Raw genomic sequence first — 13653 nt, 5'->3', positions numbered from 1 at the left:
GTGCTTCTCTGAGGGGATTGGCTCACATTGGAAGGGGTGAGGGAGCTGCCATTAGAAGAAGGATGCTTAAATGCTTTGCATGTTTGAGCAGAGGACCATTTATGCCTCTTTGGAACCCCACCCCATATTATTATTATGTTATGGAACACGTCCATGTCTGAGGTGGAATTGGTGGGTGTTTGCTCTCAAAGGACTAAAAGAAGTTGTGAAAACTTTTCTTCTAAGAAAAGCCATTTTGTATGTTTCTGTGTGAGCCCTCGTTTTTGCTGAGAACAGCACCTGTTGTTTTGCACTCTGTGCTTGGCATTCACCTGTGTCCTCACAACAAAACACTTGGATCATTGGCGCCTGACTTTTTGTTTTGAATTGGGAGGAGGGGAAGTGAGAGCAAAACCCTTTATCTGAAACAGTGTGTCGGTGCAGAAGGAAAAGATCTAGAGTGGACACTGTGGAATGCAGAGGAAAGAGCTGTGGTATGCAAGGACAAGACAGTGGAGTTGAATCAGGAATATTAACGGTTTAATGAGACAGATATTAAGTACAGAGGGGCAAGTGCAGACTGCTTTTCCGTGCTCTTGCTGCTGGCTGTTTGTTAGCCCTGCCTCTGCTCCAAGACTAGAATAAAAGTAACTAAAGTACCCTTCAAAAGCTGGCCTGGATCAAGGAATGGATTAACCAAAACACCACAGCATGTCAATGTTTGTGCTTTGATTTTTGATATTATATTTAATAACTAGCAATAAAGATATATTAGAGGAGTAACTAATCTATGTGGTCAATGAGAGCTGAGACTGACTTGACAGCACTTAATCAATCAGCCAACTAATCCCACTTCTTTTTTTACTTGCCTGAACAAACCTTGGATTAGCCCTAGCCTAACACCATAGGGGTTCGTTTTGCTGGGAGAGAAAAAGCCTAAGTTGAGAAAAAATGCAGGCCTAAGATATGACTTTATCAAAAGTGTCATATCCATGGTGATTATTTATTAATTCAGACCCCACTTTTCACCACAAAAAGCCTCAAGGGAGCTAACAACACAAATAGTAAAATATAATCCAAATAAAGCATCAGCATTTAAAACAATCAAGCTGGGATTATAAAAACGGTACCGGCAGAAGAGAATATGCAGCAGCTGGCATCCTGACTAACCAAGCGCCAGTGCTTTGTGAGATGCACTGGTGTTGTGGATGAGTTTGAGACTAATGCATCAGCAGTGCTCGTGTGGGGGTGTAATTCAATGACCTCCTGTTCCCCCTCTGTGTCACCTAAAAATATGTCTCTGAGGGCTGCATGAACCTCAAGGACATATTTCAGGATGACAAAGTGCTTCCAGGGAGAGAAGAAGTCATTGAAATCCCACCCTCCCTATGCGAGTTCCAGTGCTAAGTTAGTCAGTTGCATCTGCAGAGCTGGTGCATCTCATGAAAGTCCTAAACAACTTGGGAATCAAAGATCACCTGCTCCCACCCAACTAGGCCAACTGGGAGGGCACTGTTGTGCATGCCAACACCTGCTGAAACTCCTTTGTCAAGCACGTGGGACAAGGCCTTCTTAGTGATTGCCCCCAGACTGTTGAACTCGCTCCCGGATGAGATCTACATGGCTCCATCTCTTTCAATCTTTCAAAAGAGCTTAAGGTCTGCCCTTTTTTATTCAGGCCTTTGGTCAATCAATGACTCCCCTCTGATTCCCTGATAAATAATTGTAGTTGTGTCTGTTGATTTCATTAATGAAAGTTTATAACTGTTCTATTAAGTTTCAGTTTTGATCTGTTGTTCACCACCCTGGGGTCCTGGGACAAAGGGTGATATACAAATGTAAATTAAAAACATATGTATTATTTCAGCAGCTTAAGGAACAAAAGATTGACTAGCATATCTTTTTTGGAAGATAATTCCACAGTAGAACAGAAATGTTATGGGTTACATCTGCTGTCAAACACTGCAAATGGGCCACAAGAACAAACCTGTCCAGCCAAACTGCCTGAATACAAAGGAAGTAAAAGAAAAGAGCAACCCCTCACTCCAATTTAATGTATGCCATTTATATCCCAACTTTCTTCCAAGCAAATCAAAGTGACATACAAGAGTTTTCATGCAGTTCTCTCTGGGTACACAGACCATACCCAGATCTACTTTGCTTCAGCAAGTCTGCTGCTTCATGTGGCTTCTGACCATGCCCTGGGACCAGCGTATTGGGCTCCTTTGTCTGTCTGTTTTGCTTTTTCTATAGGCAGGAAGTAGAGGTGAGCTGGGCCCAAAAGGCGTCCAAGGCCCCAATGGGACAACTGGTGTTCCAGGAATTCCAGGACATCCAGGCAAGTTGGGATTACAAGGAATACAAGGAGTCCCTGGGATCACTGGGAAACCTGGTCCTCCAGTAAGTAGCTTGCACATCTCTTTTGTAACCTCATCCTTTCATTTGTTGACTTTAATACTATTGTCGTGAACTGTCTGATGAAGATTGGCCTTGAAAGGTGGATCCAGTATACCTCTGCAAGGATGGAGGACCCAGTTAGGATGGTTGACCCCCAGTGGCTTACAGTAACTATCCTAATGGGTTCCTGATGGCTATGGGGAATTTTCCTGCTGAAAGAGTTGGCAGTTCTGTTGACATCTGGGTCAGGTGACTTACACGATTGCTCCTAAGTGTCCTCTCCTAACGCACCAAACCCAATTGACCCTCTGGTTCAAGAGAGTTGCAGGCAATGAAGCGAGCCAGGAGACAGCAAGTATCACAACACAAAACTTGAGTGAATGGAACCAAACACCGACAAGAGCTCATGTTAGGGGCCACTCTGTGGCAGCAGTGCTGGAAAAGAAAACTTAGCTCACCACCACCATTACCGCTGCTCAGTGTCCTCCAGCAGAGCTGTTTTGAAGGCTTTGGGAGCATCCAAATGAGAGCTCCATAGACCATCAAACTGAACCTTCTGCAGCCTTTTGTGATCTATTTGCATTACACTGTGAGTTGACTTGGATTTGGTTGGTGGGGACCAGGGACAGGGCCTTCTTGGTTGTGGCCCCTCAGCTTTGGAATGTCCACTCAGAGGAACTTTGCTAGGCTCCCTCTCTCAGGATTTTAAGAATGGGTTTAAAGATCCTCCTCGTTAGTATTTTAACCTGCTGTCTATACCAGTCCAATCTTTGGGTTTTAAACGTAGTTTTAATTGGAATTCTGTTTTAGCCCTTTTTCTTATATTGCTTTGCTACCTGTTAATTTTATTTCTATGTTTTTATTTTTGATTTGTTGTGAGCTGCCCGAAGCAGCATAGTGCTGAAAGTGTGGGATATGAATCGTGGTTGGCATCCGAATACTGTCCACGTGCACCCAAAGGATGCATGCCCACAGCAGCTTCACTCCTGCTTCGGCAGCATGGGCAGAGGCACCCGGAAGGGATTTTCATTGATCTCCCCTTCCCCTAGATGCACTCTATGTAACCTGCACTCACCTCTAACTGCTGTTCTTCAAGTGTCCATGCTGCACGCCACACTCTTTCCCACGGATGGTGGTACAATACCCATAAATGTGGTTGCACAGAGGAAACAAAGAAGAATTCTTTTTATTGTGATATAACCATCCTGCTTCTGTTAACTGCAGAATTTGCTGGCAGTAGCCTGAACATATCACACTGCTGGCTTAGTTGAAATGATTTTTGCTTTATGTAGGTTTTTATAGGCTTTGGCCAGTGGTAATCACATGATGATAAGGCATTAACCTATTAAGATTTCAGACATAAAGATATTTTTTGCTTAATTTCAGGGGAAAGAAGCTAGTGAGCAGCATATAAGAGAACTCTGTGGTGGGATGATCAGTGGTGAGTACGGGCAGGAGTTACAAGATTTCTGCACAATAAAATGCAATTTCTGGAATGATCAATGACAAGGGGAGAGGAAACTTAGCCAGGAGTCCATCTAGGCAAGTATAATTGACTCAGATTTTTCAAACCAACTTTGAAAAAAACCTTTTAATTTGTAATTTTTTGCAGAAACATACAAAAGAGAACAAATCATTTTATTGAGCTAACATTGTTTTTGATAAGGGTGGGGGTTCCCTTCCTTTTCCATTCCTTAGCAATGCCAGGTTTTGCTGCCAATAATAAAAGCATTTCACACAATACTTCCCCCCTCCCACCCAAATGTGATGTGAATAAGGCAAACATGTTTAGAAACATGTGTATCATACATAGTGGCTGACATGAAGTGCAGCCTACCATCACTGGAATGCTCCATCTGGGACTGCTTTAGACATAAGCAGCCCCAACGCTGTTCAGAACCAGTAGTCATGCAAGCGGCACTACTGCAGATTTCCCCATTGCTTCTGAACAGCATTGGGGCTGCTTATGAGTCTGTAGTAACTCCGGGGCAGACAGTAGGCTGTGCATCATGTCAGCCACTCGGTCTAAAAGCACTTGATGGAGCAAACCAGCATGGCTTCTGCAAGAGTAAATCTTGCCTCATGAACCTTCTGGAGTTCTTTGAGAGTGTCAACAAGTGTGTGGATCAAGGTAATCCAGTTGACATAGTATACCTGGACTTCCAAAAGGCTTTCAACAAAGTTCCTCATCAAAGACTCTTGAGGAAACTTAGCAGTCATGGGATAAGGGGACAAGGACATGTGTGGATTGCTAACTGGTTGAAGGACAGAAAACAGAGGGATAAATGGAGAGTTTTCACAATGAAGTAAGAAGTGGGGTCCCCCAGGGACCACCAGGATCTGTACTCGGACTGCTGCTTTTTAATTTATTCATAAATGAGCTAGAAGCAGGGGTAAGCAGCGAGGTGGCCAAATTTGCAAATGATACCAAACCCTTTAGGGTAATGAAATCCAAAACACATTGTGAGGAGCTCCAAAAGGATCTCTCCAAATTGGGTGATTGGGTGACAAAATGACAAATGCAGTTCAGTGTTGACAAGTGTAAAGTGATGCACATTGGGACAAAAAACCCCAACTTCAAGTATACGCTGATGAGATCTGAGCTGTCGGTGACTGACCAGAAGAGGAATCTTGAGGTCATGGTGGACAGCTCATTGAAAGTGTCGACTCAATGTGCGGCAGCTGTGAAAAAAGCCAATTCCATGCTAGAAAAAAGCCAATTCCATGCTCATTAGGAAGGGGATTGAAAATAAAACTATTAATTTTATATTGTCCTTATACAAAACTATGGTGCGGCCAGTCCACACCTGGTGTACTGCGTACAATTCTGGTCACCACATCTAAAGAAGGACATTGTAGAACTGGAAAAGGTGCAGAAGAGGGCAACCAAGATGATCAAGGGCCTAGAGCACCTTTCTTATGAGGCAAGACTACAATACTTGGGACTTTTTAGTTTAGAAAAAAGACAACTGCGGGGAGACATGATAGAGGTCTATAAAATCATGCATGACGTAGAGAAAGTGGATAGAGAGAAATATAACAAGCCAATACTCCTAGGTCCATGCGAACAAAAGCCAAGTGCCAGTTTTTGTTTTTAATTCCAGAGCAAATTGCACAGTTAGCTGCTAACTTGAGAAAGCCCTTGGCGCCTGGGCTATCGGGTCGGCCTGGTCCTGCAGGGCCCCCAGGGCCCCCTGGAGCAATGGGAAGTGTGGGGCATCCTGGTGCTCGTGGACCACCTGGATACAGAGGACCAACAGGGGAGCTGGGAGATCCTGGCCCTAGAGGTAAGTCAGATTTAAATCTGAAGCAGACCAGTGACTTCAGCCTGGGTCCTAATGAAAGACTGGGATCGTGTTGAGTGCTGCCTCACATGGATTCCCTACAAACTACTCATCTATGAAGACACCCACCCAAAGCATATGTGATTAATGTTTGTGAATGACATTGGCAGAAGGAAACCTTTGGAACAGGGTACAATTGAGTAGATGTTTAAAAGAGTAGAACTCTGTGGGTAAGAGTGTCTTTGTTCACATACCATGTTGTGTCCTGCTGATGGAAAAGTGGGGTGCACAAACTCCTTCTGTCCTTCTCCAGCCCCGTGGTCACTCCTTGCAACCACACAAAGCATCCATGGCTCTTAAGAAATGTATCCATGTGGCAAGATTCTTCTCCCATAGGAAATAATGGGAGAAGTGTCCCACAGCAATGATGCAATCATTAAGAGCCATGGAGGCTCTGTGTGGTTGCAAGTGCCATCCACAGGGCTTGGAGAAGGATGGAAAGAGTGTCTTTTATTAGGGAATGTTTAACATATGGTTTACAAACGCAACAGTGAATAGAATTTCCCGATAAAACATAGCCATGTACTAACGAATGTGTGGTTGCAATGGTAGAGAGAATATAGCACTACGGGTTTGGGTAGAGTCTGGTTAAAAGAGTTCGGTGAGAGGAATGTCCAAAAGGTCCAAGGGAGGGACAGATCCCAGCCTCACCTTGCGTGTGGCCGGCAGGGCCATGCCAGTCGTCTTCTGCCAATTGCAGCCTCTGGGTGTGGGACCTTGATGGCAGAGGGTCTTCTCCAGGTCCAGGAGGTCCTCCAGGGGTGTTATCAGCAGGAGTTCCTGGCGTGGTCAGCCACTGTGCTGGCATGTTTCGTTTAGCATGCAGATATGTTATAGATCACGTTCCCGAGGCGGGAGGTTCTTGCATCAGCAGGATGCAGTCAGTGCAGTATGTGAGACCTATGTTTTTAGGGTGTTTTTTTTTAAGAACTTGTCATAGGGTATGACTCAAGAAGAGCTGTTTCTTTGATTGTCAAATTTAGTGCCACTAGAAATGTAGCTATTCACTTAGGTGGTGTGGTTTTCCTGTTTATCTGAACCTGTGCATCAACAATGCTCATTACTGATCATTGCTGGTCATTTTTGGCAGGGAAAACCAGGTTTTTGCCTGGGGACATGGCTACTTCTGCAGCAGATGGTCATGGTAATACTTCTAAGAGTGTGAAAACACTAATATTTCAAAATATGCCCTATGGGTCCATATGACGTTATTGCAGAGATGTTGAGAAATGTGAAACAATTATTTAAGCATTTCTTTCAAAAGCTACCTGGGTGTTTCCTGGAAGCAAGTGGCAGGGGTGGGGGGTGGGGGCGGCAGATGGAAGACTTTTTATTTTTGGGGTTGGCAGTCTGGTTGTATAAGCCATCTTATCTGTTTATATAGATTTAGGGCTCAGGATGTTTCTTGAGAAAACCCAGTTGAAAATATTTCTCATTCTTTGGCTGTCATCCAGACTAACACTGGGCTACAGATGGGGGTTCATGCAACCCATATTTTTGGGAGGCACAGTGGGCTTCGGAGGAAAGGGGAGAAGGGCAAAAATCGCACCTCCTCCTTAGTACCAGCATAGCGTTTGTCACAATGTTTGGAATTGAGACTATTTCAGCTTTAAAACACAGAAACCACAGTTACTCAATTTAGTCTCATTCCTGTCATCTTTATAACCATGAAACTATAGTGCTGCCACTCTTTTCTAATAATTATTAAATCTGTGTGTTTGGAGCAATTGTGGAAATCCTGAGATATTATAAATACCTGCTAGACATCAAAGTCACCTTAAGTGGCACAGTGGGGAAATGCTTGACTAACAAGCAGAAGGTTGCCTGTTTGAATCCCCACTGGTACTATACTGGGCAGCAGTGAGGAAGGAGGCAATGGTCAAAATCGACTTTGCCTTAGACATAGAAAGGAAATTCCTGTGCCCTAATCCATCCAGTCTTGCTCTAAGCTAGTATCATGGCCACTCACTCGCCTCCCTGCAGTATATTATAAATAACCATCCCAACCAGAAGTCCTCAAAGGCTTTGCACTTTCAGAAACAAAATATTACTTCCATTACAGTGTTATCAGCAATTCCATTCTTAGGGAAATGTCATAGATATGCAGTTAGAACCGTGTGAAATAGCAAAATACTAGCCGACCCCGTACAGATCAGCTGTGCGCTCCTTGGGGTCAGCTGTTTCCCCCTCCCTCTCCCTCCTGTCCTGTCTCTCCTCTTCCCCCCCCCCCCCGCCCCCTGCTCTCTTGCCCTCCATCCTTCCATTCCTCCCCCTCACCTGCACAGAGCCGCGGCGGGCAGCCAAAGAGGATCCCTCCGCAGCCATTCCTGCTCCTGGGCACGAACAGGAAAGCCCTGCCGTCCGTTTTTCTCTCGCCCCGACCTCCAACAGGTGCCAGGGCTGTGCCGCGCCACCCGTTTCCCTCCTGTCCCCAGCTGCAACAGGCATGGGGGCTTCGCCCCACCGCCTGTTTGCCACTCACCCCGGCCGGCGGCGCCCAGGCCAGTGCCAGTCTGTCCCGCTGCCTCCCACCTCCCCCCCGCCCGCTTTTACCCCCCCACCCTGTGGTTTCTGGCCTGGTGGTGGGCTGCCACCTCCTCACTGCTGTCGCCTCCCTGCTGCGGCTGGGCCCGCCGCCGCCTCCACATCACAGCTGCCCCAACGCAGCAGCCACCGCTGCTGTCGCCTCCCCCTTACTTGGGACGGCCAGGCCTGCCATCCCACCCCCGCCTCCTGCCCCCCTGCAGACAGGCTAGGCTTTGCCACCGCCGCCTCCCCATTACCCAGGACAGCCAAGCCTGCTGTCCCCCTGCCACCGGCCAGCCGAGGCTGCCTCCTCAGGCCATTTTGCGCCCGCCGCCACCATTCCCCCCCCCCAAACTCTCGCTGAATGCCAAGAGCTCTTGCGAGAGTTCCACCACCAAATTCTTCAGGACACGCATGCCAGCTAAGCGTATTAAATATATAGATCCTCCAGGTGAATATATTTTTCAGCAAAGCACATGCACTCTTAAATCTTTATCAGTTGGAAAGTGTGTGTAATGAACTAATATCAGAAAGAGTTTAAACAATGCAACTTAAACTTTTATTATGGCACTGTAGGTGACCCTGGTGAAAGAGGAGACAAAGGTGCCATTGGCAAAGGTGTTGATGGACCGGACGGGGATCAAGGACCGCAAGGTACATTGGCAAAGTATTGCTACTGAAATTCAACATTATTTTTTGAATTGTGTCCTAGGGGAACTTGAATGCTTATCAGAGGTTCCTCAATTAGAATAAATGGCAGACAAGTTTATCCAGAAGATAGCTTGCCCATTACTACCAATCTTTCCTAAAAGGGTGATGCAGGGGCATATTGGATGTGTTTTTACACAATGATGTCTCTTCAGATGGATTGATGGTAAAGCCAATAGACCTAGCTGGCACTAGCCATATGAACTGGCCGTGCCTCCAACTACATATAGTCTTCTGCAATATTAAGGAATTCACTAGCATATAAATCAAAACAGCAAGTGTTCTTTGAAGGGGATTGAAAATAAAACGGCTAATATTATAATGCCCTTATACAAAACTATGGTGCAGCCACACCTGGAGTACTGTATACAATTCTGGCCACTACATCTAAAGAAGGACAATGTAGAACTGGAAAAGGTGCAGAAGAGGGCAACCAAGATGATCAGGGGCCTAGAGCACCTTCCTTATGAGGCAAGGCTACAACACCTCGGGCTTTTTAGTTTAGAAAAAAAGACGACTGCGGGGAGAGATGATAGAGGTCTATAGAATCATGCATGGTGTGAAGATAGTGGATAGAGAGAAATCCTTCTCCCTCTCACATAGCACTAGAACCAGGGGTCATCCCATGAAATTGATTGCCAGGAAATTTAGGACCAACAAGCAGAGGTACTTTTTCACACAGTGCATAATCAACTTGTGGAATTCTCTGCCAAAAGATGTGGTGACAGCCAACAACCTGGATGGCTTTAAGAGGGATCTGGATAACTTCATGGAGGAGAGGTCTATAGGCCACCTCCAGCCTCCAAGGCAGGATGCCTCTGAGTACCAGTTGCAGGGGAGTAACAGCAGGAGAGAGAGCATGCCCTCAACTCCTGCCTGTAGGCTTCCAGCAGCATCTGGTGGGCCACTGTATGAAACAGGATGCTGGACTAGATGGGCCTTGGGCCTGACCCAGCAGGGCTGTTCTTATGTTCTTATTTAAGGTAGAAAGCTTGAAAACCATTGCTGTGTATAACAATAAAAAGAGAGATTTTTATTGAGACATCAAAAAATGAGCTGCCAGGGTCCACCATGTTGATATTTCACAATTGTGTGCTTCTGTTTACTATATAAAAATTGACTGAATGGCCTAAATCAGTGGCTGACCCAAGAACAGACATATTAGAATAAAACATGCCATGATCATATTTATAACCAATAGTTTTATCTAGAAAAAAATGCAGTACATGCTGTTGAATTTTAAATCTTTTTTTTTTTTAACCCAAGGACCACCAGGTGTTCCCGGCACTAGAAAAGATGGCCAGGATGGTTCTCCCGGTGAACCCGGATTACCAGGTGATCCTGGAAGACCAGGTGCAGTAGGGGTTCAGGGAACTCCAGGAGTCTGTGATACCTCAGCCTGCATGGGAGCTGTTGTTGGAGGAAAATCCAAAAAGTCATAAAACTGCATTGAAATGGGAACTGAGTATTTAAATGAATTGTGTTTATACATGAAGACAGAAATATTCTCCTAGTGAAAAATGGAGAGGCAGTTCTCCTGTAAAAGTGAATAAAATGGAGACTTTGACACTATAAATTTAGTTCTCTGAAACAGAAAAGCATGAGATGGAAACTTACACAAGGTGCCTCTATCCCCTATAACTATTTTCCAGTTCTCACAATGATCTTGCTTGCTCTTTACCCCACTGAAGAGTCACCCCTTTACACCTGAAAAATGAAGTGCTGTTCCTTTTAACATCATTGCCCTAACTGGGCTATGTTTATGGCAATATTTGTGATGACTTGATCCTACACTAGCTGATGTCGATAGTAAACTCTGTTTTTCTTCTGGGCTTTAAACCGTACATGAGTGCAGCTGTCAGGATTGCATGTACTTCACCCTGCTGAAATAATCAGTAATGGTTCTGAATCTGATTACTGACCAGGGTTATGCACACACAGCCTCAGCAGCTTGATGTAATTGAGATAGGTATCTGCACATGCATGCCCCTAGCTGCATCAAAGCAAGGGAATATAGAAGTGGACTACGTAAAGATCATGCCAACAGAATTGTTGACTGCCCCAAATGTTTCTACGATGTGCACAATCCAAAAGCCCTTTTAGATGCATTCACAAGGGTTTTCCAAGGCATTAGTTCTAGCAGCAGCTGCTCATGCTGTGTGAAAAGCCTTCTGAACTTCCCCCGAGTTTCAGGAGTGGCTTGTATCAGCAGCACAGGGAGCTGCTGCTTCTGGAAAGGGTGGTGGCAGGAAGCCTTGTGCATGTGGATCATTCTGCATGACCTTATCACTCAGACTAGAAAATCCTCGTTGTTTCCAGCTCTACAAGAGGTAGTGGCTGATATGATGCTCTATCTGCCACCTCTGGAATGCTGCAGATTTGAAAGGCAGCCTTGATGCTGTTTTGAAGCAGTGATTGCAGAAGCTATATTTCCACAGGTTTCTCTGTTGTTGCAAATGGGGAAACTTCCTAATCACTGCTTCAAAACAGTGTTGAGGCTGCCTTTCAAGTCCACAGCAGCCCTGGGGCGGATCTGTACTGAGGTAGTAGACTGCGCATCATGTCAACCAAATATGTATATATCTATTTCACAAACTATTGTTTTGGACTTTTCCTTTTTATAATAATGGATATTTAGTCATTTTACACCCCAAACAGTATTTTTGAAAGACCTGTACATTACAGGAGCAATCACTATATCACAATTACTATATGCATCACTGTAAAAATAAAAGTGTGAAACATTTTATTTTGTATCATTGTACCTGCCGGTTCTAATAGGTTTGTTTTGCTAATACTTTCCCCGCTGCTGATTGGAAATAAAGGTGCTGCACAAGAGTGAATATCCGTGATTTAAACAGTATTTATTTTTTGATGAGTTCTGTACAAGAAATACCTACTAGCATCATCTGTTTTGATAAAGCCACTTTCAATTCAATAAATATAGTATTTTTCAAATACTTCAGCTTTCTCAACAAATACAGCTAATATTAGTCTAAAAAAATAAAATATGTGCACTTAGAATCATGTACTGTTTACAAAATACCACTTTTGCACTAAAAGTATTACAGATGCAATCAACTGGGATTTTTCCCCGATGAAAGCCTCCCTCAAGTGAATGGGAGTTGCACCAGAACACACAGTTGTACCTCTCCCATTCATTTCTATGGGTTTTTATGTAGGAAATATTCCTTTATTGTTGGAGTGTGCAAAACTCATTTTAAATAGTACTATATTTATAAAACATGACCATGACTGACATGCTGCATAGTACTTACAGATACAGAAGACATCAGTGCCACTGCTGCTTGAAAACCCCGAAGCAGCAGGGCTGATGAGAGAACCAGAGGTACTGCTATTGGCGTTACTGAAGTTTTTCCCATCTGCAAGAATGGCCGTAATGCCTGTAGCACTACTGCTGGTTCTCTGAGGCCCCAACAGCTCTGGGTCTTCATTGGTGGCTGTGCCAGTATCTTCCACACCTATAGGTACTGTACATAATGCCAGCCGGTGTCAACTGATATATATGTATCTTAGTTTCACAGGGATGAATATTTGGAATCGGAAGCAATGAGTTGCTATATACAAATTACCATCTCTTGCCATTTATGAACTATTTAAATTTTCTTCTTCCATTAGCAAACTGGTGGTTGTGACATTCTAATAATTATTTACATTAATACAAATGTGTTCAAGACTGAAAAGCTATTGTCCTATAACACATCTGAATTATTTTATATTTGGGAAACAAAACCAAAAATAGAGGGGGGAGAGTAGCATTGACTAGTTGTAATATTGTTTTCTCATTGCCTTTGGTGCAATACCTGTCATAGGGCAGCACTGATCAATAAATGTTGTCAGTTTTCTTTTTTTCCCATCCTGTTTTGAATAAATTGTGTCATTTTATTTAATGTTTATGTATTTTTCCAACTATCTTAAGCCATAAGAGAATTCCAACAGATGAATTTGGAAATAGAAGGTCTCACATCTTCCTGTGTGGTGAAAAGTGTAAACAGCTGTAGAATATAGAAGTCAATTTATTTAATCTCCATAGATGAACTGTTCTGTGTAATCTCCTGGGCTGGACATGTGCCTGTTGGATCTGATCTTGTTAATTTTAGTCTTCTGCCTGTTTTACCACAGAATACAGTCTCAAATTCCTTTAAAAAACAAAACAAAAAAAACACACAGAGAGAGAATAATTACCACAAAAGAGCAAACCTTAAACAAACTGGTTGACAAGATGTTCAGTATTATGGGAAGCCATCATGCTGTGTCCCAGAACTGCTGTGGACTCATAAGGTAGCCCCAATACTACCACGCACAAATAGTGCTGCTGCCGTTTCCCCATTGTCACAAATCGGGAGAACTGGAGAAGGGGGAACATGCACTGCTTAACAGCGTTGAGGCTGCCTTAGAAGTCCACAGCAGCCCCAGGGTGCAGCATTATGGACAGCATTATGCACTACACATCAGGTCAGCCACTCTGTGCATAAAAATATTTCCCCAAAGCAGACAAATATCTGTGCAACCGAAAGTTGTGTGGCTCATCTCATCAGTCTTTTCTGAGTGGAGGGTTTGGCTAAAGACACTGGCCCACATTCTCTGCAAAGTAACACGGGCTGTTCAGAACCACCCACGCCCATGCATGTGTCTAAAACACTGCCTGCAGTGTTGCAGAATAGGGCTGTTCTGCACC

The 13653-nt window shown here is 44.2% G+C and overlaps 2 protein-coding genes across 2 annotated transcripts in view; one reads left to right on the top strand and one right to left on the bottom strand.

Annotated features, from left to right (window-relative positions):
* COL9A3 (collagen type IX alpha 3 chain) overlaps positions 1-12824 on the top strand; it is an 86515-nt gene extending 73691 nt beyond the window's left edge. The window contains exons 28-32 of the mRNA XM_053247042.1: positions 2233-2379; positions 3763-3817; positions 5481-5663; positions 8823-8900; positions 10221-12824. Of these exons, the coding sequence (XP_053103017.1) occupies positions 2233-2379; positions 3763-3817; positions 5481-5663; positions 8823-8900; positions 10221-10396 (639 nt within the window). The 3' untranslated portion in view covers positions 10397-12824. The remainder of the gene's footprint in view (positions 1-2232; positions 2380-3762; positions 3818-5480; positions 5664-8822; positions 8901-10220) is intronic.
* TCFL5 (transcription factor like 5) overlaps positions 11798-13653 on the bottom strand; it is a 30469-nt gene continuing 28613 nt past the window's right edge. Inside the window, exon 6 of the mRNA XM_053247043.1 lies at positions 11798-13114. Coding sequence (XP_053103018.1) covers positions 12992-13114 — 123 coding nt within the window. The 3' untranslated portion in view covers positions 11798-12991. The remainder of the gene's footprint in view (positions 13115-13653) is intronic.

This window comes from Hemicordylus capensis, chromosome 4 (genome assembly GCF_027244095.1).
Source record: "Hemicordylus capensis ecotype Gifberg chromosome 4, rHemCap1.1.pri, whole genome shotgun sequence".
Lineage (NCBI taxonomy): Eukaryota > Metazoa > Chordata > Lepidosauria > Squamata > Cordylidae > Hemicordylus > Hemicordylus capensis.
This window is presented reverse-complemented; position numbering and strand designations above follow the sequence as displayed.